This window comes from Acartia tonsa, chromosome 13, assembly GCF_053477335.1.
Source record: "Acartia tonsa isolate MP-2025a chromosome 13, ASM5347733v1, whole genome shotgun sequence".
Classification (NCBI taxonomy): Eukaryota; Metazoa; Arthropoda; class Copepoda; order Calanoida; family Acartiidae; genus Acartia; species Acartia tonsa.
The window spans coordinates 29,389,560-29,414,377 of NC_137272.1; the positions used below are offsets into that span (position 1 = coordinate 29,389,560).

At 34.9% G+C, this 24,818-nt stretch overlaps 1 protein-coding gene across 1 annotated transcript in view; it reads left to right on the plus strand.

The window, feature by feature from the left end:
* The window catches only part of LOC145304600 (uncharacterized), a 72,323-nt gene that overhangs the window by 36,621 nt on the left and 10,884 nt on the right, over positions 1-24,818 (plus strand). Inside the window, exons 5-10 of the mRNA XM_080146517.1 lie at positions 458-518; positions 902-1,107; positions 1,316-1,373; positions 2,548-2,608; positions 17,983-18,078; positions 18,262-18,344. Coding sequence (XP_080002643.1) covers positions 458-518; positions 902-1,107; positions 1,316-1,373; positions 2,548-2,608; positions 17,983-18,078; positions 18,262-18,344 — 565 coding nt within the window. The remainder of the gene's footprint in view (positions 1-457; positions 519-901; positions 1,108-1,315; positions 1,374-2,547; positions 2,609-17,982; positions 18,079-18,261; positions 18,345-24,818) is intronic.

Below are 24,818 nucleotides of genomic sequence, written 5' to 3' on the forward strand. Positions count from 1 at the left end.
CATAAGATCAGTCATAAGATCAGACAAACGGACAGACAAACGGACAGACAAACAGACAAGCAAACAGACAAGCAGACAAACAAACAGACAAGCAGACAAACAAACAAACAGACAAACAAACAAACAGACAATTAACCAAATAGACAAACAAACAAACAGACAAACAAACAAACAGACAAACAAGCAGACAGACAAACAAACAGACATGTAAAAAGATAAACAGTCAAACAGACAAACAAACAAATAGACATACAAATAGTCAGATTAACACAGACAAACAAACAGACAAGAATGCAGACAAACACACAGAGAGACAAACAAACAGTCAAACAAACAGACAAACAAACAGACAAACAAACAGACAAATAAACAGACTAACAAACAGACAAACAAACAGACAGACAATAAAAAAGACGGACAAACAAACATAGATATATAATTTTGTAATATTTTTCAGAGAAGCTTATACTGGAGGTTTAGATAGACGGGAACAATCTTTTCCAATTCACCATTCACAGGTAAGGGGGGAGTTAACATAATTATAACATAAAATTATACTCCATCCCCCCCCCCGCTCCGCGTTATAATATTTTACATCACTCCAAATGTCCGTTTGTCTTTCTTTATAAGATATGATTGAACTTTTTTTTCGTGAAGATTCCCCAAGCTGATAAGCTTACAGTTTTAAATTGAAGCAACTGCTATTAGAGATAGAAATCTGAAATAAGTATCTAATGGTATTAATTACTTTGTCCATCTGTCTATCTATCAATGGTATTTTTCTTGGCTGCTACTGAAGATAGTTTTGACTGAAAACTCTACCTTTTATTAAGGATGATATTTTACAAACAAGCAGAAATGTCATATTTAGTGATTTATTGACAAAATTTGTTTATTTCAGGAGTATCCAGTCTTACACCCCGCTTACACGCCCCGCAGTAAGGACGGGGGATACAGGTCCCCGCACGAGGTCGAGGGGGGTGTCTACCACCACCACCAGCACTCCCCCGAGACTAGGACAGATTCTAGGGACGGGTCGTGTGGGCCCTCCTCACCCGCCCCACCCCAACCACTCACACCCCATAGTCCTATCAGTCAAGAAGAAAGGTATTAATTTATTTATCTATATATCTATTCATCTATTTTTATATCTATTTAACTATCTATCTATTTATCTATCTAAATATCTATCTATCTATATTTCAATCTATCTATCTATCTATCTATTTATTTTAGTTTGGAGGAGAGTGGTCAACCTGTCTCTTTATCTAGAAATGTCTATCTGTCTATCTAACTGTATTTCTATTTATTATAGTTTGGAGGAGAGTAGTCAACCTGTCTATCTATCTAGAAATATTGTTGTCTATACCAAGGTAAAGAAATAGATTTGCTTCATCCAAACTAGTAGTATCCATACTAGTAGTATCCATACTAGTAGTATCCATACTTGTAGTATCCATACTAGTAGTATCCATACTAGTAGTATCCATACTAGTAGTATCCATACTAGTAGTATCCCTATTAGTAGTATCTATACTAGTAGTATCCATACTAATAGTATCCATATTAGTAGTATCCTTACTAGTAATATCCATACTAGCTAAGTAGTATCCATACTAGTAGTATCCATACTAGTAGTATCCATACTAGTAGTATCCATACTAGTAGTATCCATACTAGTAGTATCCATACTAGTAGTATCCATACTAGTAGTATCCATACTAGTAGTATCCATACTAGTAGTATCCATACTAGTAGTATCCATACTTGTAGTATCAATACTAGTAGTATCCATACTAGCCAAGTAGTATCCATACTAGTAGTATCCATACTAGTTGTATCCATACTAGCTAAGTAGTATCCATACTAGCTAAGTAGTATCCACACTAGCTAAGTAGTATTTATACTAGCTAAGTAGTATCCATACTAGTAGTATCCATATTAGTAGTATCCTTACTAGTAGTATCCATACTAGCTATGTAGTATTTATACTAGTAGTATCCATACTAGTAGTATCCATACTAGTAGTATCCATACTAGTAGTATCCATACTAGTAGTATCCATACTAGTAGTATCCATACTAGTAGTATCCATACTAGTAGTATCCATACTAGTAGTATCCATATTAGTAGTATCCATACTAGTAGTATCCATACTAGAAGTATACCTACTAGAAGTATCCATACTAGTAGTATCCATACTTTTCAACCAATGATTTTAATACACAAATAGGGTAATTGCATTTATCATCATTGCACTAGGGATATATGTCAATTTATCAAGATCCCTGACATTCTCCTGAGCTGGATCTTTAAATCATTTTAGTGGAGAGCCAGATCGGGGTAAGCCAACTTTCCACTAATAAGAGCACAGCATTTTATGAAATGCCGCGCTGTGATTGGCTGAAATTCGGCTCTCCCTTGATCTGGCTTACCACTAAAATGATTTAAAGATCCAGCTCTGATTAAAACATATAAAACCCTTGAATAGATAAGATTGAATTATTATAATGTTATGGAAACTAATGATTATATTTTTTTATAAAGGTATCCGGAGATCCTCAGACTTTAGTGGACATGCACTTCTCAAAAGCACAGCACCAACAAGGTATCTATCTATCTTATTTGCTATCTTTCTGGATATCTAGGTATCTTTATATCCAGCTATTTGTCTATATTTAGTGAAAATGCACTTCTCAAAAGTATAGCTTTAACAAGGTATCTATCTATCTTATTTGCTATCTTGCTAGCTATCATTCTGTTTAACTTTGGTAGAGTCAGCTTTCTGTGTCTGTCTGTATATCTAAATAACATGGTATCTACTTTCTATCTTTCTTATTTTCTATCTTCCTATAACTGTCTTTTACCTATACTTATAAAAAATCAGATATTTAATATTTATTTTTATTTGTTATCCCTCATGTTTGAAAACATGTTTATAATTAGGAAGAAGTTGGATTTATCGTCCATTGCCTTATACATAAATCCCTCAAGGAAAAGACTTTTTGCCATAAACATTATTAAACAGTCTAAAAATTACAAAATTGTTTAAAGATTTTTTACATAAACGTTGAGAAATAGATTAATTATGTTAAAATTTCTATATTCGCATATGAAAGTAACCGGATGTCGGTGTGTTCGTGTTTGGTTCTTCTTTTCAGTGAAGCTTCGCATAAGTCCAGTGAAGATTTATAACCTTTTGAGGGAGAGGCTACCTCCACACTCCCATAGAAATCACCCATGAAAAACAATTACACATCTCAGTATTTTTTACTTTTCTTTTTGAAACTCAATAAGATCTCATAAACAGTTTGTCTACAATTTTTGTGGAACCTGTAAGTCTAAGGCAGGTTTAAGACTATTTCCGTGGTTTAATTTTCTAACTTTGTAGCATAAGATCCCTGAAACTAGCGGAGCAAACATGAAAAATACTTTACTACAAATCATCACAACTTCATAAAATGCAAAATTTGTCGCCGTTTCTCGATGTTTTATAATGTATTTTTTCTCCATATTCTTCATAGATTCAACCAATTTAAATAAGTAAAACGTAGGTAAACTGATTCTAACATGCCTAAGTGACAAAAAAAACCTAAATATAGAAAAACAAGAGTATTAAAGGGCTAGCCCAGTATGGCTTCAAAACCTGTTCTTATATGCTGGATTAAAACCGGTCCCGATCCATACTGAAAATCATCGGATTAAATTGATACCAGGGTCTTTAGCCCCTTGGGGCAAACAAAACTGGAGTGAATTTTATAATTTTTTTTCTCAAAATAATTAAAACTATTGTAATTTTTAAACAAGTCCCAACAAGAACTAACGACAAAGTATCATAATATAAAATTTATGCGTGCACGCTGCCTTTATTCTTTTTTATTACAACATTTTGTGGGGTTCATTCACATCCGCATATGTATTATATTAGCAAATTATCAGAACTTCATATTATTACAACAGCACAGACTTCATCTTTTTTTTGCCTTTTTCTTTTGGCATCTGAAGTGAAGGTGGGAAGGGGGGGGGGAAGGCATTTTTAGTTTTTAAAATAAAAAGAAATAAAGTGTGGGGGAAGGAGTATTTTTTCTAGGAGCAATTTCTCTTGGGATAATAGTGGTACCCTCCTTCAAAATGGTTATAAACCTTCCCTACGAGACCTATGAGAAGCCACACTGTAAAGGAGAATAACCAGAAAAAGAAAAAGATAACCAGACACCCAGTCATCCTGGTACTTATATGTAAGAATTATATTTTTTTGCACTATGAAACAACATGCTAATATAATAATATGCGGAAGTTAATGCACACTCCCGCGCATTTTGTACGGAAAGATGAGTTTTAATTACCCGAAATAGCTACTTCACATAATCTTTAAGAAATTCAGGGATTAGCCAATGGGCTGTTTATAACACCAATCCTCAAAGTTTTATAATAATGTTTTTTTTATTAGTTGGCTTTGTAACTTTTAGAAATATCATTGAATTTTGATTGGTTGGTTCATTAAGTTGAGTGTCCAAACTTTTCTAATCTACAGAAAAAGTAATTTTGTGTATCATCATTTGAGATGAACATCGTTTTATCGGCCATTCTCTTATCCCTTTGGATCCCTGCATAATCTAAAAGGGATTCAGTGATGGGCCAAAGGACATTAGATTAATCTTCTACCTAAAGTTTAAATCATAAACCTGATTTTAAGTGTAGAATTCTAACTTTGTTGGCTTAAATAGATATTTAGTAGGGGGGTGGGGGTCGAGTTGTAGATCAATTTCTTTATTTATACATATAAGAAATATACAGAAATATTCGACAGCAATATATATAACTAGCGGCTACGCCCCTAGAGGCCTCTAGTGGCACTTTATATGTTTTTTTGTTTTCAAGTCTCTACGATACCTCTCTATGTTGCGTCGAAGTCTCTGTGCGTAAAAAAATTCGATTTTTTGTGATTTCTCTTGGGAGGGTGGTGGTACCCTCACCCAAAATAGTTAAAAACCTTCCTGGACCCATGAAAAGCTACCCTGTTAAGGAGAACCCGATCGGTTTAGCGGTTACTGAAATCCTTCGGTACAAACATGCAATCACACAATCACATAGACATCATGTTACTTTATTATAAAGATTTATAGAATAGCTTCGCTTCTAAAACAAAAATAGACGTACTTACTTCACCCCTATATATGCCAGATTTTTAAAAAGATTTGTATGAATTATAAAAATCAAAAAAAAAATGCAAGGTATGCTGCATACTAAAAAAACAAACAGGCTCACTAAAAAGTAGCTTCGCTAAAAAAAATAAAAAGGACGTACTTACCTCCCCTCTAAATGCCTGATTTTATTAAGATTCGCCCCATTGAAAAAAAACTGTCTTACCCCGCCTACTATTTACTAAATTTACTACAAGTAGAAAGCAAAACTATTCTATAATTAGGATTTTCCTGTCTGTCCTTTGTGATAGTTACAGAAATTTCTTCATTATTTATTGTATTATTTTTAGTATCTCATAATAAAAAGCCATAAAATTAGATGATAAAAATAAACACTTTTTAGAGCTTTAATTGAACTCCTCTTAATTGAATTTTTTTGAACTTGTTTTAGCTCTGCTACTTATGGACATAAATTTGTACTTGTTGAATTGGATTTTTACGTTCTATAATGTGTTTTTTAACTTCATAATAAAATGTCTCTAAAAGATGTTTTAAAATAACTTTTTATTTTTATTATGTCAATGGATATATTATTAATGGGATGTTACACCAGATTTTAATGTTCTCTAATAAAGTGAAATCCGCAGCGAGCTAAGATAATAATGCCCCCATCCATCCCCCGTTTTACCTCATTCCCTCCCTCATTCTGGATGAACGAACTGACCAATAAATATGTTCCATGTAGTAACCTAAACTTTCCGTCTGTCATAATATATACATATATTCTTTATCCATTATTAAGTCTATCTATTTATCTATCCATCTATTTAGCCAACTAATCAAAGAAATACGAGAAAACAATAAAATAAAGTATGACAATATTAAATATTTTTTTTGTCGAAATAACTTTGATAAAAGCAAGGTCTAAAAATGTATTAAAATACTCAACGGTAAATTAACAACAAATAGTTTTGGGACATTAAATTGATATAAAATTGTCTATCTATCTTCTATATATCTAACTTTATATCTATCTATATTCTATACATTTAATTAACTATCTATCTATATATATCTTAGTTTATTTATACTAATTTATCTATCTGGCTTATATACCCTTATCTTTTCATCTATCTATCCATCTATCTATCTATCTATCTATTTATTTCTCTATATATATAGATCTATATATCTTTCTATCTATCTATCTATCTTTCTATCTATTTATCTATCTATTTATCTATATATCTATCTATCTATCTATCTATTTATTTCTCTATATATATAGATCTATATATCTTTCTATCTATCTATCTATCTTTCTATCTATTTATCTATCTATTTATCTATATATCTATCTATCTATCTATCTATCAATCCATCTATTCATCCATCTATCTATCTATCTATCTATCTATCTATCTATCTATCTATATATCTATCTATCTATCTATCTAGCTATCTATCTATCTATCTATCTATCTATCTATCTATCTATCTATCTATCTATCTATCTATCTATCTATCTATCTATCTATCTATCTATCTATCTATCTATCTATCTATCTATCTATCTATCTATCTATCTATCTATCTATCTATCTATCTATCTATCTATCTATCTATCTATCTATCTATCTATCTATATCTGAATAGTAGTAAAAGTAAATAAAAACTTGTGGTTTTTAGAAAGCTAAGGTTTACAGTTTGTTTACCCCAGAATAATCTATCTATCTATCTATCTATCTATCTATTTATCTATCTATCTATCTATCTATCTATCTATCTATCTATCTATCTATCTATCTATCTATCTATCTATCAATCTATCTATCTATCTATCTATCTATCTATCTATCTATCTATCTATCTATCTATCTATCTATCTATCTATCTATCTATCTATCTATCTATCTATCTATCTATCTATCTATCTATCTATCTATCTATCTATCTATCTATCTATCTATCTATCTATCTATCTATCTATCTATCTATCTATCTATCTATCTATTTATTTATCTATCTATCTAAATATGTTATAAAATAAGCGTATCAGCATTAAAATGAAGTGAAACATAACTTCTAAATTACAAAAAATGTCTTTTAATCTCCCTTTCTCCCCTTTTATTCTCTCTCTCTTTCTTTTTAGACAAACACTCTTTAAAGTTATAAAAACAAGGATAACACTATTATACAGTTAGAGTTCAATTTGTCTTATAAGATCTCGTTAATCACTGAACCGATTAACCCAAGTCTCATGATGGTATTAGGCTATCTAATTTAAGCTTTAGAATGGATTTAAACCTATCAATCCTTAAAGATATATACGGACGTACAGACCAAACAAGCTGTAGAATAGCAGCTGCGCTCCTAGCATACCCACCTATTAATCCGCGAAGCTAAAGATTTGGAGAATTTAAAATATCTGTTTCCTAAGGCTTTGCCAACTTGCTAAAAAATAGCGTTTCTACAATCTATAATTCTTATATAAAAGTAACAGGATGACTATCTGTGTGAACGAAGGATCTCGCTAACCGCTGATATGGTTCTTCTTTACAACCCCATCAACCCCCCCCCACCCACCAAATGCCCCTAGAGGACTCTAGGGGCGTATGTATGTTCAAATGGCTGAACCATAATTTTTAGAAAAGTTTTGTCTTTGTTCAGGGCAGGTTTAAGCAGAGGGGAGAGGGTATGTTCTAGTCAGAACTTCATGACTAATATTATGCAATTAAAGGGCTGTTATTTACTAAAATTAAAATAAATTCTGCCTGAATGTAAGATCACTTTAGAAATTAAAAGCATTTGAAGCGATTATTCTTGCGATTTAAAGTAATATAGTAGATTAGATAAGTTAATACATAGATAGATAGATTTATAGATAGATGGATAGATAAAGAGATAGACTGAGATATAATTATTTACTGAATTAGATAGATAGTTAAATATTAAAAATTTATAAAATGACCAAAATATTTAAAGTTAAATATTTAGTATACTTTTCCCTTGAAACGAAGCGTTGGATTGGACAAAAGAACCCCCCCCCCCCCCCCCCGCCATACATCAAAATAATTTTTAAAATATGTCTCTTACTTATTATGGGGCTTTAACTCTCTGAGACTTTCTTATACCTTACTTAACCTAACCTATTATTTAAAAAAATATTTTGGTCCACTTAGAGCTATTTGGAAATTGCCAAAAAATTGAAAAATTATGGTTTTAAACCACGCGATGACAAATTTTAACATTTTTTTTCATTTTGATTAATTATAAAGTTTTTGGAAAATTTGAAAGGGAGAGGACAATGAAGATTAAGTTAATCTACAGCCCATTCTTCCCCCTTGGGAAGAAATTCAATCTTAGCATTTGTATGGAAGACATTTTTTTATGATACAAAAAACATAAACTATTTTGTTTCTTTAATGATCATTTTGACGGTGAGAGGGAGGGGACATTGGACTGTAAATTATAGTTGCACCTTAAGTTTTAAACGTGGTCTCTCATTCGTTGCCTTAAAACTTTGGGTACTTTTAAACAATCTTTTAAAACAATTATAGTTGTACCTTAAGTTTTATAACCACAGTCTCCCATCGTTGGTATGAGAACGGAACGGGAAAGAGTGTCTAAAAAATCAGCCATGTGACGTCATAAAAATGAGGGATTATCCATAACTTTATAAGGAGTTTTCTTTCCTACTTCTCCTCTCATCTCCCTCATTTTTATGACGTTACATGGCAGATTTTTGAGACACTTTGTCCCGTCCCTTATGAACTTTTATTAAATGATGGTTGGGTGATAAAAGCTACCATTGTCCAAACCAATAATCTAATGAAGTGTTAATTTTGTTTATCATAATCGGGTGTATACATCAGTTTATTGGTCATTGTCTTATCCATTAAGATCCCTGTTAACTATATTTATTTATATTACAAAATTTCTATATTTTTAACATGATATTCAATAAAGAAAAGTTTAACAATTTAATTTTAAAATTTGTTGAATCATTTTGGAGCTATTAATCCTTATATGACCTTTTTAATTATATGGACGTTTTTTACATCCCATTTTTACAACAAAGTGTTTTTGCGAGACCAAAAATTAAATCCTTGTGTATATTTGAAAATGGCCTTGGCTGTAGATATATAAAGTAACAGGATGTCTATCTGTTTGTACCGAAGGATCTCGCTAACTGCTGAACCGATATGGTTCTCTTTTTTGTATAGCTTTTCATAGGTCCTGGGAAGGTTTATAAATTATAACTATTTTGGGGGTGGGTACCACAACAATCAAAGAAGAAATAGCTCTGGAAAAAAATTACCCCACCCCCTTATAACCTTATACTATTTCTTTTTAAAACTTAAAAGGGGAGGGGGTAAACTCACCCCCCGAAACAAGTGCCACTACACATTAATTTAAAAATATTGCTGCATTATGAAAACATCCATTTTTTATATAATTTTTAACCCCTCATTACCTTATGAAATTCAATATGGTTTTTAAATGGTTTTGAACATATGTCTTTTTCATTTTTTTTTAGCGTAGGTACTCTATGACTAGGGTCGTGCGTACGTCATAGTCTGTATAGGAAAAATATCAGTCTGACTTTCTTGTTTTTATCCGAAAAAAACTAAAATAAAAATATTTATTATAAAAATGCGAAAAAATCTATATTTCAAATGATTATTACTTTTTAATTACAAATGTTTAAGCTTGTTGTTGCTGCGCTTTTTATAAACATAAATGCCCTTGTTGAAATTTAGATCAATAATTTATTCAAAAAACAAGGATGACAACATCTATGAAAGCGTAGCTGAGTTACGACCAGGGAAGGAAGAATATAGAACTGTTTATTACAGTTTAAAAACAACGTTATCTTATTTGTTGGCTTAAAAACTTTGGGTACTTTTCTTGAATTTTGATTGGTTAGTTCTAAACAAGTAGCGTCCAAACATTTCAACCAATGACTTACATCACTGAGTTACAGTATTTTGATATTTAAAGAAACCAGAATATTTGAACAGAATTGAAATAAAAATTTCAATTTTTCAAGATTTTATTTTTTATTTTAGGTTCAATTCTTACATAATAGATATGAATACCTTTATACTTTACTGCGAAGCTTCGAAAACAGTAAAAGTGTCTGACTATGACGTCAGAAAAAAATTTACAACTATCCAATGAGAGGTCGCTATATATTTTACCATTGTGAATACTGGCTTGTTTAAGGGGATTGTTTAATACACAAATAGAAAATTTGCATATCACAAGAAAATTCTCACAGCCCCTCGCTGGGGGCGCAGTCGTTAATGTAATAATTAGAGCATAACATGATGGGAAAATGGAATATTCCTATTATAATTAAACCTGGGGGAAAATTTGTGCTATTATCTGTACCTAATATGTATTATTCATATACAGGGTGTGCCAAAATTTTAATTTTGGAAGTTAAAAATAAATTTAAAATGAATCTCAAAATAGACGAACAGACAAAGCCAGTACAGTACCAGGATGTCTTTTTTAATCTGTCCCAAAGGATCTCGCTAACCGCTAAACTGACATACTTTTTCTTTACAATTTAGCTTCCAATAATAGGTTATCAGAAGGCTTATATTTATTATGAAGGGAGGGAGGAGGGGGGATGCCTTAACCCTCCCAAGAAAAATTTGATAAAAAGGTCTAAAAACTGCAAAATATGTATGAAATTTCTGTGGGATGAAATTTGATGACCCTGTATTAATATATTAATATCTATTATCATTATGTAATAATTAAAAATGATTCCCCTGTTGATCTATATTCATTTATATCCTTTATGTTTGCGCTAATATTATACAGAGAGTGTGCCTTTAGTTCCACATAGTGTTTCATAGTAACAGGATGTCTGTCTGTGTGTCTGTCTATCTGTTGATTTATATTCATTTATATCCTTTATATTTGCGCTAATATTATACAGAGAGTGGGCCTTCAGTTCCACATAGTGGTTCATAGTAACAGGATGTCTGTCTGTGTGTCTGTCTATCTGTTGATATATATTCATTTATATCCTTATGTTTGCGCTAATATTATACAGAGAGTGCCTTCAGTTCCACATAGTGTTTCATAGTAACAGGATGTCTGTCTGTGTGTCTGTCTATCTGTTGGTATATATTCATTTATATCCTTTATGTTTGCGCTAATATTATACAGAGAGTGTGCCTTCAGTTCCACATAGTGTTTCATAGTAACAGGATGTCTGTCTGTGTGTCTGTCTATCTGTTGGTATATATTCATTTATATCCTTTATGTTTGCGCTAATATTATACAGAGAGTGCCTTCAGTTCCACATAGTGTTTCATAGTAACAGGATGTCTGTCTGTGTGTCTGTCTATCTGTTGGTATATATTCATTTATATCCTTTATGTTTGCGCTAATATTATACAGAGAGTGTGCCTTCAGTTCCACATAGTGTTTCATAGTAACAGGATGTCTGTCTGTGTGTCTGTCTATCTGTTGGTATATATTCATTTATATCCTTTATGTTTGCGCTAATATTATACAGAGAGTGTGCCTTCAGTTCCACATAGTGTTTCATAGTAACAGGATGTCTGTCTGTGTGTCTGTCTATCTGTTGGTATATATTCATTTATATCCTTTATGTTTGCGCTAATATTATACAGAGAGTGTGCCTTCAGTTCCACATAGTGGTTCATAGTAACAGGATGTCTGTCTGTGTGTCTGTCTATCTGTTGGTCTATATTCAATTATATCTAATATTAATCTACTAATGGAACAGTGATTCCTAGGATAATTTAGGTACAATATTTTAAGCGAAGCATCTCTATAATATAATAAGTATGTCCCTTTTTGAATGTTGTCATTCTTGTTTGTTTTACGATAAATATAAACGTTGGAAACAGGGTCATTTTGTGCTGTTGTAATAATCAACAATTTTGTTGATTTTCAGATGTTACACATGAGCGGAAGAATATGCAACAACCTCCCCCCCCCCCCCCAAATGTCCCTTGGGAGTGATAAATGACATTGTTTGACCGTTTATTATCTTTTAATGACTCTTCCCTCCCCCCTTTTTCATTATTATTATTATATTAATATATATTATAATGTGTAGGCTTTGGGTTCGATTCCTAACTATCTATTCATTTATCTAATCTAAACGCGAAGATTCTACATAAAATACACTGAACGTAAGTAGTAAAATTGGAGGGAGGGGACATTGGACTGTAAATTATACTGGTACCCAAAGTTTTATAAACACGTTCTTTAATTCATTGGCTTAAAAAAATTGGGGGCTTTTATTGGATCTTGATAGCTTGGTGCAAAAGATAAATGTCCAAACTTTTCGACCAACAATTTTAATCTACAGAAGGGGTAATTTTGTTTATCATAAAGTATAGAATAGTATATGATGTAAATCGACGAATATCTAAACTAACCCTATTACATATGATGATTGATTAATGAATAAATAGATAATGAATAGATAGTATGGGAAAAATAAGAGAAAAAAAGGTAAAAATAGATAGAAACAAAATATTAATTTGTTATGAGCGAAGTTACTGTATAATAGCGGCCAAACTTTCTTGTTCATTGACGGATTTTAAAAATTTAAAGTTACACATGAAAGGTCATTTTTAGTGATTTATTGATAAATCTTGTAAGCTGTATCTAAGGATCTCGCTAACCGCTGAGCTGAAATGGTTGTTCTTCACAGGGTAGCGTCTCATAAGTCCTATGACTCCTAACTATTTTGGGGTTTGCGAATTCAATCTACCCCCACCCCTGAAGTGCTCCTAGAGGCCACTAGAGGGCGTAGCTGCTAGCATGTAGATATAATAACACAACCAAAGTCTAACACGGTCATAAGAAAGTCATAAAAATTTAGTTTTGAATTTCATTTTGGCCAACAGCTATATAATTATTGCTGCACTACTTCCGTAATTTTATCTTTAGTTGACAGTAGCGCAGCTACTCTATAGCTAGGATTTGTCAGAACTCAGCATGTACGGTACGTCCGTCTGTCTTTTACTTAAAGTAAGCCAAGACGTACCTCAAAGTATAGTAAAATTTACAGCTTTGCTATTTTATCAAAAGACTCTCTATAATTGTAGTATGTCAGTACGTCCGTCCGTACTATAATCAAAGTTATTATTATGAGCTTAATTTATTTCAGTTCAAATTATGAAATAAACTTTAATTAAGACTAAAGATACTTAAATCAAATAATAAAACTTAAGAAAGAGACACTTAATGTATAGATAATTACAAAGAAAGATTATTAGATAGATAGATAAGTAAATATATAAGTAAATAGAAACTAAAATAAATAGATGCTTAGATATGTAGATAGATAGATAAGTCAAGTAAAGTGATAAGTTAAAAGTTAAATAGATAGACATTTAGGCAGAATAATACTTAGATAGATAGATCTAATAGTAGATAAATAGATCTAATGGTAAATAGTTAGATCTAAAAGTAGATAGATAGACAGACTATTTACAATATACATAGATAAACAATCATATAGTTAGAAAGATCAATAGATAGAATCATACAAAAGACAGGCATAGATAGTAGATAGATGGATAAATAAATGTTTACTTAAATAGATAAGTAGATGGATAGATGCACTATCAAGCCTTATAAACATAACTCACTTAATAAGTCAAGGAATAATAGATAAGACAATGGACGCTGGGCGAATTTTGTGTGTGAAAAAAGGTTAACAATCCATTAACCGATAAAATCCCCTTCCTTCCTTATCAATATATTAACAGCAACCTAGGAAGGGAGGGGACAATGGGTTCATTATTACACTAGTCCCCAAAGTGTAATAATAACGTTTTCTTATTCGTTGGCTTCACAACTTTTGGGGCTTTGGATAGGTTGGTTTTTACGTTGATTGTCCAAACGTTTCAACCACTAGATGTAATCTACAGAAGGAGATATTTTGTATACCATCATTGGGAATATACATCAATTTATCGACCATTGTCTTATCTCTGCATTAACCCTGTTTAGGAATTTAATAAAAATTAATTAAAAACTAATATCTAAATATTATTTTTAATCTATCTTTATTAGTTTAGTAATAAATATTAATTTGGCCGGATATATTAATTTTTATTAAAAAAATTTTAATATTGATTTATCTTAATAACCTATTAGAATTACAAGGATAATTATGTCCTAATAGTTTTAGATAACAGTAAAGTATGCCACAGCCAGAATTAATAATTATTACAAACTTTTTTTGTTATTGATGAATTCTAAAATTTCAAATCTTTAATTTTAAAATCTTTCATTAAGAAAAAAATATACAATTATGTAAACTTGTAAAGTATTAATTGCATGTTTATTAAGATCTTGTAACTACTAAACCGATTGATTTTCGGGAAGCTTCACACAGGTTCAAGGATGGTTTTAGGCTATTTTACCACCCTCTCCCTCCTCCATTAGATGGTTGGAAACCTTCGTATCTAGGAAATGTTTTGGGCTATTAAATAGATTTAGTGCCTTCGCCCCGAACATTTAAGGGCTCTGATGTCATATGGGGAGGGAAAGGGAAAGAAAAAAAAAACAGGACTTTAAAATTGCCTAGAACCACCCAAAAAAGTAAAATGGCTAGCGCGATTTTAAACCTTTTACTTTATTTAATAGAATAAAATTGTCCCAAAAAGGGTTAAAAATTGTCAAAAAAAAAGGGGAAAATGTAAGAGACATTACTTTTGTTGGTGTGCATTTATTTCTGCAAAATTTTCCTGAAAAATTTCTAGTAAACAGTGATTGTACTACGTTTAAATTACATTTCTGTTGGAAGGGTGGCGGTACCCTCGCCCAAAATATTTATAAACCTTCCCAGGATCTATATCAAGCAACACAGTAAACGAGAACCATATTGGTTCAGTGGTTAGCTAGAATTTGGGTTATTTTTATAAGGATACATAAAAAGATAATGTTTTTTGTCGCTTTAGAATAAAATTTTTTGCTGAAATAATAAAACTCCATTTTTGTTATATGTAGTTTTCATTTAAAATATTGCCCATTAAAGATAGCGAGAGATAGATATCTGGCAATTCAAGTAGCTACCCATGGACAGGGGATAGAAAATTAAAGATAGCAAGACATAGACAATATAAGATATTTAATTCAAGTAGCTTTCATTGGCAACGGATAGATAATTATAGATAGCGAGAGATAGAATAGCAAAAGATAGATATCTGGCAATTCAAGTAGCTAGCCAAGCACAGGGGATAGCAAATCAAAAATATAATTCAAGAAGATTCATAAATCTATTTATCTCTAAATCGGCTTCGCACCTAGCATATAGGATCTCTCTCTTGTAAGGTAGAAAAGCAGAAAAATAGCCTAAACCCAATCCAAAACCTTAATATAACAAGGATGACAACATCCATAAGTAGCAAAGCTGTAAAAGTTATGGATGGACATCCGAAAAAAAAATAAACTATAGAGCAGTGTCATAAAAATTAAACATAAGAATTGAAAAAATATATCAAGAAACCTTATAAAATATATTACGTGAAAATCTAGGAATCGACCCCAACCAATAAGCATATCTCAATGAAACTTGATGGAATTATGCAAAATGTAAACCTTTTTTAATCCCTAAAAATTTCCGTCGTCTATCTCGAAAAGGAGACGAAAAAAGAACGTTTGCCCCAAAACGTTTCAGACGGACATTTTAAATTATAGAGTAGCTTCGCTACTAAAAATAAATTAGCTAGCCTAAAATGTTAAGAAGGAAAAAAAGATCCTTATTTCCCTGCAAAAGAACTTTTTAATGGGATTATGAGGAGGGGGGGGGGGCACCTGTAGAAACAATACTCCTTATTCATAGGGGGGAGAGGGGGGGGGTCATAAGGATGACACACAAGCCCAATAATTTTTCCCTTGGAGTGACACACAGACCCCATAGCCTATGGATAGGGATAGTTTAATTGAAAAAAAATGTTTTCTCTTAAACTTTTCTGCTAGTTAATATAGCAGTCAATTTTAAACACTATATTTATACTATATTAATACTTCCGTTATAAAGCTATTGTGTTGTTATCATATCAACCTAAAACTATCATTTAAATGAACAGTGTGTCATTTTGAACGGTGAACAAATTTGAGGCCAAGCCGTTTTTTTCTAAAGGAGCCCTATCCTTGTCCCATTTAACCCCCTGCCATTTTAACATCTCATTTTAAACCAGATCATAGCAACTGCAAGTTTTAGGCTATTTTTCAAAACCGCTAAAATTGCCAAAAAAAAACAATACCTTACTTAATAATAACAATTGGATTAGTGGCTGATCCCCTAACGTTTAGTGGCTCTGTATTCAAATGGGTAAGAAGGGGTCTGAAAAATAGCCTTAAACCATCCCAAGGCCTAGATCTGAAATAAGATAACATAAAACCATATTGAGACCTATATATTGTGATGTCTTCCTAAAAAAGAAAACTCAATCAATTCAGTAGTTATTGAGATCTTAAGCTTCAGACAAAAAAACTTTTTCTATTTTCTATAATAGATTATAACAAAATAAGCGCAGCAACTTTACAAAAGGCTGTACGTTTATCCTCGTTAAAACGTACAAACTACTTGTTTTAAAAATCGTATAAAGACATATCACAAAAAGTGTGTTTTGGTATTTCACAAAGAGCGCTTTTTTTCACCCAAAATATTTCAATTTTCTAGTTTGCTTGATTTTGGTACTTTTTACTTCCCCCCCCCCCTTTTTAAAAAAAAAGTATTTTGTAGTAGAGAATCTACTCTACAGTTCACAACTGTTGGTTTGACCGTCGGTTTGTCACCTATTTATGTGTTATTTATCCCCTCCCTTTCTACTCCCTTTCCCTTCCCTTCTCTTTCTCCTTTGGTACTAGGACAAACGCAGGAGTGACAAACGTCGGAGAGGACACTTAACTTAACCTAGCCTATATTAAACCACCTTACAGGTTTTAAAAATGCTTAACCCCTGCGATGGGCTTATTTGTCCTGGAACCTTTCCTTATATACCTGATTTAATTAGATTAACGTCTCTTTATGATTTCTTTGAAACTCAAAAATCTAATATTACGGGAGGGAGGGGGGGGGGGGCCCATTTTAATTTTGGGGACGTTACCCCACCCAACACAATAGTCAGTGGGAAAGCTTAAAAAAACCAGAAGAAATAATAATCTAGAATACCATCTTTATGGTTACTGATAGTCAGGGATCTTAAGGGATAAGACAATGGATGATAAATTCGTATACATCACCAATGATAAGAACAGGATTACCCCTTCCGTAGATTAATATCATTGGTTGAAACGTTTGAACACTCAACTTCATGAGTCAGCCAATTAAAACTCACTTAAGTCCCCAAAGTTGTTAAGCCAACATATCAGAAAACATTATTTGGGGACTAGTGTAATCAACAGCTCATAGTCCCCTCTCTCTCTCTAGATCTTAAGGGATAAGACAATGGACGATAAATTGATGTACATAACTCCAATGATAAAAAACAAGATTACTCCGTAATGAAAATTATTGGCTGAAATGTTTGGACACTACCATTTTTGAACTAATCAATCAGAATTCAGTAAAAGTACCCAAAGTAAAAGCCAACGATTAAGATTTGTTATAAAACTTTGGGTACCAGTGTAAATAACAGTGCAATGTCCTATCTCTCCTCGCTTATTATAAAGTATACAGGGGAAAAAAACTATTGATGATCAGTTATTCTTTGATCACAATTATGATAAACAAAACTACCTACTTTTTTGTGTTTTATATAAATAACTCTTCTTAAATGTAAAAGTGATCATAACTGACATAAAATCTTAATTTTAGGAACACCAATGACCGCTAGAAACCTACCTCCCTCCTTTTTCAACGCCAACTACCACGCCAAGGCTACAGCTGCCAGCTGTGGAATGGCGGCAGCAGGTACGCGGCTAGATAGATAAATATATAGTGGATGCATAAAGAAATATTAATAATATAAAATAATAAGAGAGATAGAGAGAGAGTGGGGGGAATAAATAGATAGAGGTATAAATAGAGGGATAGATGGATAGATTGATAGATAGATAAATGTATGCTGATATAATCCTCACTCCAATATTTCAGGTACAGATTTGTATGGGGAGTATAGCCTACACCACCACCTGGCCGCGCAGGCAGCTCAGGACCCCTGGCAGTACGCAGCACAGGTACATTATACAATATTTTTAGTATAACCCCCCCCCCCCCCGGTGATTTTTGTCTCTTGCTCCAAAATGACATAAGTTTACAATTAAAATCCAGCTAAGCAAGGTTGATCATATTTACAATTTTTTTTCTTTTCTGCATTAATAATTTTACAAATTTCTTTATTTTTATGTCATTCAGACTGAAGAGGGTGCCATGTTTAACGAAATATATTTCAATAAATAAATAAATAAGAGTAAGAAGTATCATACTTTTTTCACTCAGTGTATTTATCACAGTATACAAATTTTACGGACAAACATAATTTGTAGAGTAACTTTACTATATAAACCCAGGGGGGGAAGGGAACATTGGGCTGTTTATTACACTAGTCCCCAAGCTCGTATAATAACGTTTTATTATCCGTTAGCTTTACAACCTTGAGAACTTTTAATGAATTTTTATATGGTTGGTTTATATAGTTTAGTGTTCAAACGTTTCAACCACTAATAGTTATCCAAAGATGGGGTAATTTTGTGTATCATAATTGGGAGTTACATAAATTTAGGCATCTGTCTTTTCCCTTTAGATCCCTGACAGTTCAGACAAAGTTTACGGTTAAACCAAATTTATAGAGTATCTTTACCATATAAAAAGACTTAAAGCTATCATTATGAACAATGATGAGAACATCCCTAAAAGCAAAGCTTTGAAACGGTAAGACAAACGAACAGAAGCATGTGTAGAGTGTCAGAACCGAATAAGCAGAATATAAATGTTTAAAATCTTAACAAAATGGCAAGTAAATTAATTTAAAGACTGCTTAAATAGATGATACTGTTTAAGGACATACTAACATTTTTCGGACTTGATTATAGAGATGCTTTGCATTGTATCTTGTTGTAATAGGAATCAGTATAAAAATCAGAAGAATAGAAAAATTATATCACATTTAAAGAATTTTTCAAAAAAAACTTATGTTAACCTACTGTGTTGGAATGATTTTTCTTGTATTCCCTGGCAAGTTCGAACCCATTAATTCCCTTTTCCTTACACCAGAGAATGAGTGTGTTACGCGGCATTCCTAACTATCTCCGCGCGTCGCTTGTAAACAAACAAGAAGCCGCGCATTTTTCCTTTGATGATTCCCATGTGAAGAGCTACGTAAATGAAAATAATGTATTGGTTGAATATACATGCGCTCTAATCCGTGGAAGATCTCAAATAAGCCTTCCTGCTTAGTTTGACATCATATGTGGTAAGAATTTATCTTTAATTCTTAATAATAAGTGTAGTATGGTATATTTTTACGAAGAACTTTAAAACATTAATTTTTCAACAAATAGACCATTTAACTGCTAACTTTTGACATACGAATATTTTCCTTAATTTTATTGATCATTTGAATCTAAAATTATCAATTTCTGATGCTATTTAATATGTTTCGTGCCAATTTAAAGTTTTTTAGAAATTTTATATTTTTAATTAAATTGAAATCACGCAACCTCGATCTTACAAAAATAATAAACCATTAATATTATGTAATTAATTTTTATATTTTTGTTTTAGACTCACTGTTTTCATGGTAATAAATACACATTTGTAAACTTCGCTATGTTGGTCATTCGGAGGGCTTGGAGATAAGATTTCGAGAACGGCAAGGCATGCGTTCCGAAACAATGAAAACAAGACAGAACAGATGCGGCTAAGAAAATATCTGTGAAGTTTTGTGAATGTGTTGGTTGTGATACCTTACCACGCATTATTATAATCATGGTCGGTTTTAGCAAGCTTGGTGTGAGAATCCAAGAGCTTGAGGAGTTTAGTGACATTTATTCTAATATAATTACTGTGCAAAAGGATTATAACGCTCTGAAAGATGCTCTAGATGCTATGGAAGAGCTTTGTGACATTCAAAGTGTTGTTGATTTAGTTGGTGATAATTTGCCTGACCATAAGGCTGAACTATATGATCGATGCTTAAAGATTGTGAAAGTTATTAAAGGGTCATACTTTCCCTTACCAGAACCAATTATAAACACTTTGTCTGCTTTGATGAAACGGCTGGCTGAGGTTAAGCTTGAACCTGTGAAGCCGCCTACAACGACGGCGGGTGCTTCGACAGCATCGCCATTTGTGTCGCCATTTGGCACACCACAGTTCGGCACCGGTTCTATATTCACGCCAGGATATATGAATCGTGTCGACGAACGCCTTCTTCCAAGCTTTGACGGCTCAGAGTCAGCCTACGTAAGTTTCAAGGACAATTTTAAAAAGCTTACCGTAGGACAGGACCCGTCATATTTACAGTTATTGTTGAGCAGTGAAAAGGTTTGCAAAAATAAAGAGTTGAGACTTCAGTTAATTGAGATTCAATCGCATGAATCTCAATGGGCTTACCTCGACGCACGTTTTAAGTCCAAAACACGTCAGATGCTCTGCCTTTTCAACCAATGGGAGAAGAAGCCTAAACCGTCGGACTCCAACCAGATTGTGACAGTCTTAGCAGAGTTTGGTGGTGCAGTTAGCCAGCTCGAGCAGCTGACTAAAGATGATGATGATGAGGAAGTCACCACAAGCCAGTGGTTGACCGTGATCCTTCTGGAGATGTTATCCAAGAAGTTGCCACGTGATTTTCAAGACAAGCTCAACCTGGCGTTGGGCTCGATGGATACCCCAAATATTCCTAAGCTGTTGAAGATTATAGAGGAACAGCGTGGCGCCATTTTGATGAGGTGTTCAATCGATGTAGACACCCCCTCCAAGAAGAAAGGTAATCCTGCGGCCGCAGCTACAGCCGTTGGTAAACCTGGGTCTCCAGCTAAGACCAAGAAGAAACAGCCTTGCCCGTCGGAAGGTTGTAACTCTGATCACCTGTTGTTTAAGTGCTCCAAGTTTAGGGATATGTCTGTTCCTGAACGCAAAGTCTTCATCAAGAAGATAGGCGCCTGTTTGCTCTGCTTACAAAAAGGGCATCGGGTGGCCGATTGTCCCAGAGCCGATAAACTTGGCAGCTGTACCATAGACAGTTGCAACCAGCCTCATAATTCATTGTTACACGAATCTGTTGCTGGTGGACAAGTTGCGGCAGTGTATGAATCACAATTGTTTAGCAAGAACAATTTTATGCTGATGTTGCAGCAGCTCACGGCATTGGCGGCTGACAAACGTCAAGTCACCGTCAGTGCCATGTGGGACTCTGGAGCAAATTTGACGTTGATTTCTAGAAGTATTGCCAAGAAGTTAGAGTTGCCATCAACTGGTCGCACAGCTACTATTTCTCTGGCAGATGGAAAGAGCCAAGCATGTCCTACAGTCAAGATTTGTTTGGTTGACCGCAACCGGAATTCACATATTCTGGAGGCGGCGGTAGTGCCCAGCATTGGTACGGAAGAAGGGTTGCGTTCTATTGATCCTACAGCCGCCGCCGACATTTTCAACATGAAGCCTGATAATTTTTCTATGGTCGACGGTAAGATTGATATTCTTATCGGCCATTTAACACCAGCTATGTTCCCGTGTGCAGATAAAATGGTTGGTGATTCTAGACTGTACAGAAGCTTATTTGGTACAGGCTATTTAGTTGTGTCTGCAGATGGCAGGACTGTTGCTAATCCTGTCGCCTGTAAAGCTGTGAAGTTGGAGGTCAGCAAGATGGAGTTCCTGAGTACTGAAAGTTTGGGAATACAGCCGCCATCAATGTGCAGCGGTTGTAAGAACTGCCGTCATTGCGCCGCCATAGCCGCCGGGCAGTCCGCCTTGGACGTGCGTAAGCGGCAGCTGATTGAAGAAGGTCTGACATTAGATCTTGAGAACCATATTTGGACGGCTTCATATCCTTACAAGCAGCCGCCAAGTGTGTTGTTTGATAATTCTGAGCAGGCGTACAAAATCTGCTTACGTGACCGGCAGAGGATGGTCAAAAGAGGTGAATATGACACCTTCTGCCAGGTGTTCCAAGAAGCTGTGTCTCGTGGAGTGTATCAGAAAGCTTCGCCAGAAGACCTAGCTTATACTAAGCCCGTGTATTATTCGAGCCTAGTCTGCGCATATAAAGAGTCTATTTCCACGCCGTTGAGGATATGCGCCAATTCTAGCCTCTGCTGCAAGGGGCTAAGCCTCAATAGTATTATGATGGACGGCCCAGTTCCATTATATACTCTGATGCACAATCTTATCCGGTTCAGAAGTTATAAGTGTGCATTCGTGGCTGATATTCAGAAGTTCTACAATTCATTATTAGCTACCTATGTAGATTCTCAGCTGAAACGTGTTTTTTTCGCTGATACAGTTGATGGAGAGCCGGAGGTCTACCTCACCAAAACCATCAACTTTGGTGAGGCCTTGGCCGGCGATATGGCCGTGACCGCCCTCAGACTCACTGGTCGTATTTTTGGTGGACGTTCCCAGCAGGATGTTCAAGATGTTTATGGATCTGAGAAGATTAGAGGTTGTGACGTTGTAGCCCAGCAGGATGTGTGGAGAGATGTTCAGCAACCACTCAGCTCTGAATTTATTTTGTATCAAGATCCTCCATCGGTCAAATTGGAGACTTGTACTTACGTGGATGACTGTTTGAGCGGTCATAACAGTAAACCTGAAGCTGTCCAGCTGGTCCAAGAGCTGGAAGATATGATTGCACCTGGCAATTTCAAGTTTAAATCTGTTGTTTATTCTGGAGATGATGTTGACAGTGTCAAAGTTCTGGGCCTTGTTTGGGACCCTAAACAGGATAAGTTGTTCCTACCTGTCAGAGCCAACCACGGCGAGAAGATTAAGGGTAGAAAGTTACTAGAAGATCTGGACCTGGAGGATCTCTGGAGAAGTCTACCTGAGTTGATAACTAAACGAGAAGTTTGGAGAATTGTGCAACAACTGTATGACCCAATGGGTCTAGCAGCGCCATTGCTGCTTAAATCCAAGCTTTGTCTGCGCTCAGTTTGCATACATGGATGCAACTGGGATGATGTTATACCTGGAGAGTTGAGGTCGGAGCTCGTGTCCAGCCTCCAGGACCGTTCGGCACTTGGAAATGTGTCGTTCAGACGTTCGATGGTTCCTGATAAGCCGTTGGGGCTTCCAATGCTTGTTGGTTTCTGCGATGCATCTAACCAGGCCTATGCAGCCATCACCTACCTGAGATGGCCAGTTCCTGGAGGATATGATGTAGTTTTGTGTTGCGCCAAGTCACGTGTCGCACCAGTGAAGATAGAGTCTATACCAAGGTTAGAAATGCTTAGTTGTCTAATTTTGGCAAGGCTTGTGGATACTGTTGTCAGAGCCCTACCTTTCAACATTTCTGGCAAAGTATTTTTTAGTGACAGCAGCTGTGCCCTGGCTCAATTATCCAGTGACAGTGTCATGCTAAATGTTTTCAACAGTCATCGTGTTTCCGAGATACAACAGTTGACGAGCCCTGAAGATTGGAGATGGGTTCCAACCCAACACAACATCGCCGTGGTTTGTGTACGATTGAGGATGTACAACCTGGATCTACATATCAGGATGGTCCAAGCTGGTTGCGCCTGGAACAGGACCAGTGGCCCGTTAAGACGGCGGGTGAGGTAAATGCATCCATTCCCGAGAGCGAGCTAAATCCCAAGATGGCGAAGCTCAAGGTAATGTTCACACAGGTGGTGGACAATGATTTCTGGAGGTCCCTGGCAAGAAGGACCTACAGGCAGGCAAGGAGGACTGTGGCCGCAGTTCTTAAGGCTGCCAACTGCTTTAAAATGCTGCTTGTCAAGAAGCGTGGCGTTGCAACAATTGAGGATGGTGTTAGCAACGATGATAGTTCTAGGTATTATGAGAACTATACTTTCACAAATACATACATGGATTCTGTTTGTGACTTGTTTCTGACTTCCTTCAACCAAGAGAAGGAGATGACCATGGACGCTGAGGGAAAATTCGACTCCCTTCAACCCTATCATCACAAGGTCCAGGTTTGTTGGCCCATAGTGGGTCATGATGGATGTTTTCCTCTTAGGACATTTACAATATTAAAAATGTCCGGGAGAGGAGATGAGGCTCTTGAGGCCGCTGCTGGAGGCCCCAGGAAGATTATGAAGGACAGCCCAGGTGTTGTATTGCTCAGCCGCCACAACAGGCTGGCGCGGCTCATCCTTCAACAGTCCCACGATGAATTGGGGCATGGAGGCCATCGTAAGACGTTGGCGCAAAGCCGCAGGTATGCATGGATCACACATGGCCGCATGGAGGCTATGAAAGTGGTCAAGAGTTGTGCTGCATGTTCCATTGAATATGCCAAGCGTTCGAGTCCCGCAATTGCTAATATTCTGCCAGATCGTGTCGAGCCCTCTGTGCCCTTCAAGGAGGTGCATATGGACCTTGCGGGGCCGATAGAAGTTACGAAGCCTGGCGTTGGCACTAGGAGTTCCAAGACCAAGTACAAAGTTTGGTTGTTGATTGTGGCCTGTAGATTCACACAGGCTGTGTTTGTTGACGTGTTGACCGATTATTCAACTGAAGCCGTG